Below are 5223 nucleotides of genomic sequence, written 5' to 3'. Positions count from 1 at the left end.
TCACCTGTGCCTCCACGTCCCGCTCGGACTCCTTCCTCACCTTCGCGCCCTCCGTGCTCAGCAAAGCCTCCTCCGTGGCGCTGGACCAGAGAGAGGAGGTGCCCCTAACCAGATAAGGGGCTGCCCACGGGCTGCCAGCTCCAGGACGCCCCGTGGGGGGGCCGGGGACTCAGCCAGCACCCCTCCCCGCCCCCTGGGCGCCAAGGGGAAAGAAGGGGCCCGAAAAGCACCACCAGGACTCGGCCTCGTGGAGGAACTCCCGGAAGCGGCCTCGGCCGACCCGTTGGGGCAGCAGGGGTGGGACTGGCAGGAAGAGGCCGAGGACCTGCCTCTGGGGCGCCCCTCTGGGCCCCTCATCATCGGACCCCCTGCCCCTAACCCTGGTGGAGGCCTTGGCTCCAAAGCTAAACAATCCCCCCCAAAGTCAAGCCCAAGCACTGGAAGGGGAATTGCTGTCTCTCTACAAAATGCTGTGTGCGCAGCGCAGGTAGAGACTACTCTTGGCCAGCTTTCCCGGGGCGGGAAGGGCTGTGGATGACAATGCACCAGCCATCGAGGGGGAGTGAGAGAGATGATGTGCTGCCACGGGGAATCCTGGGCCTCCATGGCACCTGGGGACTCGCTGGCCTTCCTGGAGCCTCACTTACACGACACCTTCTGGTTCTGCCATTTACTAGCACCTGATCTCTTTCCTCCTCGCTTCTCCATCGCTCTCAACTTGCAACTCCATCTCCACACCCCCTCCCCCCCCACACACACATTTTGTTCTAAGGTTGGTAGGGAGGCTGCAGACCCCCCAGGACCCCTTGGCCCTACACATTCTGCTTAGTAAGTGATGTGTGTGTGAGGAGGGCTTGTGAATGTTGAATGTATAATAATGATCACCATGCAGCCAGCCAGAGCTGAGCTGTTAACAAGGCGCCCAGGGAAGAGCTTAGGGAGCGAGGCCTCATCCCCCTCCCTCAGTATCTGCAGGCAAATCAGAGGCGATTTCCAGCCTTTGCCTGCACCAGGAGCTTTCCGGCCTTCCCTTTGTATTTGGCATCTCACATCATTCTCCCTCTCATTCTCCTCCCAAGTTGCCACTGGAGCCTGGCTTTCAGATACTAGTGGGAGCTTCTGCCCATTCGAGGGCACTTGTCTTTCCCCTTCACCAGGGTCTGCTTGGAGCCACCCCCAAACTCTCACTCCCACACTCATTCTTGCAGCCAGAGTGCGGGACAGGAGACCCTGTACCCCCCAATGCAAGCTTCGCTCTGGCTGGGAGGCAGTGGTTCATTTGGTTTGGTTTTCCTTTGAAGCCCAAAGAATTTGCTGTTACAATTTGTTGACCACATTGCAATAAAAGCTGGACATGATTCTCACTTTAGCATTTTAATTTTTTGGCAGCAGGCAGGAGCTTGACTCCTTTTGAATTGCTAGCTCAGCCACTTGAGGCTTGGGCAGGGAAGGAACCAAGAGATGGACCCCCCAGACAGAGTCCCTCAAATCTCTGCTGGGACTGGCAGGCTCCTCACGGGCATGGCACAGAGGTGGAGAAGGCAGGCTCCCAACTGCCCCAGGCGCGGGTCTTCTTAGTTCTGCACTTGGTGGGAGCCTCCGGGTCTTCTTAGTTCTGCACTTGGTGGGAGCCTCCGGGGCTAAACGGGCAGAGCACTGACCCCACTTGGTGCTCCCCCCTGCGATGCTCCCATCTCTACTTGCTCCAACCCTTTGAGGAAAGGCGACTCTGAGCTGTAGTTTCCTGGCCCCTTGGCCAACCAAGTAGAGATGAACGAGGCAGTGGGGGTGGAACTGGGTATGAACATTAGGGGTCAGGGAGATGAGGGAGGAGGAGGTCTTGGTTGGGCTGGAAGGGTCGGCACCATCCTCAAACTGGCAGTCATCTCCAAGGATGGATTTCTGGGCTGTCAGGGCCAGTCTCTGCAGCCACCTCACTCCCATCCTCTGTCACCACAGAAGAGCCACGTGGCTGCCTCTGAAGTCCTGCTCCAGCAGGCTGGGTTCTCCGTGGGTGGATCCACTGGCAGGTGTGGGCCCCTCAATTGGCCTTCACCCTCCTTTGAGGCCCAGAGCAAACCTTTCTGCCCACAGTGCCGCCTGCCCTCCCCAGCACCGCCTCGTGCTGAGGTCTCCACGCCTCCGCAGCCTCCTCTCCACTCCCCGCCCCGCCCCTGCGCAGCTCCTTCTGCGGCCCGGAAGCTCCCGGTGCCAAATCCCGGCAAATCCCGCGGTTACTTCGAGTTGGGCCAAGAGATTGCTTGCGACAGGTAAATGGGCTGCGGGTTGCCGTAATGCCAGGCGTATTTTCAGTTAATAGGGAGGGAAAATGAGGTGTCTGCAGCGATATTGGAAAGTACAAGATCGATGATCCGGCCTCGTGTCCAATCAGCAGCCTTTAATTGACTGTATTTTCTGGGTAATTGAGCCTCTCTTCCTCCAAATTGAAGTGGAAGATGTAACAATACATCTTGCCAGGAGGAATTACTCATTACTTCATAATGAAATTTCCCTTTTGCCAAGGTTTGCGGTTTGGCGCTGGGCACCGCTTCTCCCACTCCCTCCCCCACCCGTGCACCTGAAAACAGGTTTGCCCGCCTGCATCTGCAGCCACAAGTGGCCTGATACCTCCATAGGCGGGGGAGGGGAGGGGAGATAACCATGAATAAGACACTGCCCCTCCACGGCGCAGCCATTTCACCTGTAAAATGAGAAGGCAGAGGGGCTGGAATGGTATTATCGTTACAATTTTTCAACATGCTGAACGCCTGTTTAGCTTTGCCCCGTTTCCGTCCCGTTTTGCAGGTGGGAAAACAGAGGCTCCTGGTCTCACACAGCCATGAGTGGCCCACACAGCTTTGAGCTTCCCGCTCCGGCTTCCTCTCCCTTGTCCTGAGCCTCTTTGGGGCCCATAGGCCACGGTCACCCCTCACAAAGTCTGACACCTCACTTCCCACTCACACTCCCTGGGCTCCTCAGCCTAGTGGAACCAGGAGGGGAGGGTCTGGTAGCAAAGACCCGCGCTCCATCTCGGCCAGCCCAGCCCAGCCCGCAACACCAGCCGCCCCGCAGCCCCCGTGCGTGTTCAGCGCGGCCCGTCGCTCGCTTGTTAGCGAGTGATTGATTGCCTTATTAAAGCGTGTTCTTGTAAGTGTGACCAAACTGATTGCATTGCATATGTTTGGGATAATGCTCATTTTAAACAACAGGATAAAGAGGATGAGCTCTGCAGACGAAATGATTCTGGCCAGCAGCTCCCTAACTCTGGCATTAAATTGCCCAGTTACATAGCAAATCACTTGGTTCCTCCACCCTGGTCCCCATTTTTTCCCTGGCCTGCAGTTTGATCGAATCCTGCAAGGTGGTGTGCCCCACGCGTGGCGGCTTCTCTAGTGACTACATGGGCTCTGTCTTCCCAGCGGAGAACCCTGCACTCCCACCGCCCAGACATCCAGTCCTTCTGCCCGCATCCCAGGCAGAGGAAAGAGGAGCTCGGCCTCCCAGGGGAATGTGGCCCTAGGCCAGTGATGGCAAACCTCTTGAGCTCGGCGTGTCAGCATTTTGAAAAACCCTAACTTAACTCTGGTGCCGTGTCACATATAGAAATTTTTTGATATTTGCAACCATAGTAAAACAAAGACTTATATTTTTATATTTATTTTATATATCTAAATGCCATTTAACAAAGAAAAATCAACCAAAAAAATGAGTTCGCGTGTCATAGGTTCGCCATCACTGCCTAGGCCGTCACCGCAAATGGGAGCCCAGGTCCCCTCAGCAAATCGCACGTCTCCCCACCCCACCCCCAGACCTTTCCCGAAAGTTTAAAAGATCCTTTTGTTTCCCAGGCTTCTCCCGCTCGCTCGGTTGCTTCCATTATTCCTCCATCGAGAAAAGCCCCGCCACCATATGTCCGCCGAAGAGCGTGGGTGTCACAGCGGACAGTTGTCCAGGATGGCCAGACGGATGGCATTCTCCAAGTGGGAAGAGCTTTTCTTTGGTAGCATCCTCTCCATGCACATCACCCCGGAGCGAGAAAGGGAGGGGTAGGAGCTATGAGTGATGGGGAGGGAAAGGAGGTTGGGGCAAAAAATTGGGATTTTTTTTCCTAATGACTATACCCTCAACCAGCCGTGGTGGCCAGGTTCTCTGTCTGTGCCTGGTGCCTAACAGACATTCTCAGCGGCCGTCACCCACTCCAGTCGACTTGCAGGGGAGCCAAACTGCTGGCAGATTGAACTTCCTAAGGGACACCTTTGGGATAGGCGGGCATTCTGATTTGTTCAAGATGCTGGAGGTCATCGGGACGCGTCAGACGCGATGCCACTCTTCGGAGGGTCATTTGCAAGTGCAAGCACACGCATTCGTTGGCAAGACGCAGCTAGAATGTGTCTGGATAAGCGACTTGATTCAAACGGCAAATGTCTTCCATCGCTCAGCTCCTCCCTGGCTCTGCGGGGCAGGCGCGTCAGACTGCACTAGGGCGAAACCAAGGCCCATCTCACCATTTGTGCCAGCCTGAGGGACCCCCGAAATGTTGACCCTTGGGCGGGGGGGAGGGGGGGAGCCAACCGCAAAACGCGTGCTACTCTACAAAGCAAACAGAAACTCAAAGTCGTTTCCAAAATCGCCTTCTCAGCAAATAAGTGTGTGATAGTCTGAGCCAGAGCAGGAGAGAGAGAAAGATTGCCACTTAAAAATAACATGAAAGCATTAAGTAATTATTTAAAACAAGGCTGTTTAGAAAAATATTTGTATTTATTGCAGCTGCTCAATTGGCCTCGTTAAAGTCGGCAAGCATTTAAATTGTGTTACAATCTCATTTAAATCCCCTCCGTTCCAGCAGGCTGAAGAGCTTGAATAGACCAATCACTTCATAATGATGATGAATGAGAAATTAATTCAGATACAAGCAAGACAATTTAGGCCTTCATCTGTTTAAATAGCCTTCCAATATTATTCGCGATTGCGGGTCACAGATTGAATCAATTGTCCAATCTTGTGAAAGTCATATCCTTGCATCTTCATCCCGATTATTTATAGCGCAGCCAGGGCTGCTGAAAGGTATACGCTGTTAACAGGGACAATTACTTAAAGGGAAGCGTTTATAAAATGGAAAACAAATGCCGGGGTTAGGAACAAATGGGATCAAAAGCAGCCATTCCAATCTGGCTCCCCGAGGGAAGGGAGCGGCGCGGCTCCCGCGGGGCGAGGGGCGCTCGG

General features: G+C 54.5%; 1 protein-coding gene across 1 annotated transcript in view; it reads left to right on the top strand.

Annotated features, from left to right (window-relative positions):
* The window catches only part of EVX1 (even-skipped homeobox 1), a 31167-nt gene extending 30803 nt beyond the window's left edge, over positions 1-364 (top strand). The window contains exon 6 of the mRNA XM_014537032.1: positions 7-364. Within this exon, the coding sequence (XP_014392518.1) occupies positions 7-116 (110 nt within the window). The 3' untranslated portion in view covers positions 117-364. The remainder of the gene's footprint in view (positions 1-6) is intronic.
* Positions 365-5223: the final 4859 nt, after the last annotated feature.

The sequence above is a fragment of the Myotis brandtii genome, unplaced genomic scaffold, assembly GCF_000412655.1.
Source record: "Myotis brandtii unplaced genomic scaffold, ASM41265v1 scaffold17, whole genome shotgun sequence".
NCBI lineage: Eukaryota > Metazoa > Chordata > Mammalia > Chiroptera > Vespertilionidae > Myotis > Myotis brandtii.
The sequence above is the reverse complement of the archived record's forward strand: the minus strand, read 5'-3'. Positions and strand labels throughout refer to the sequence as shown.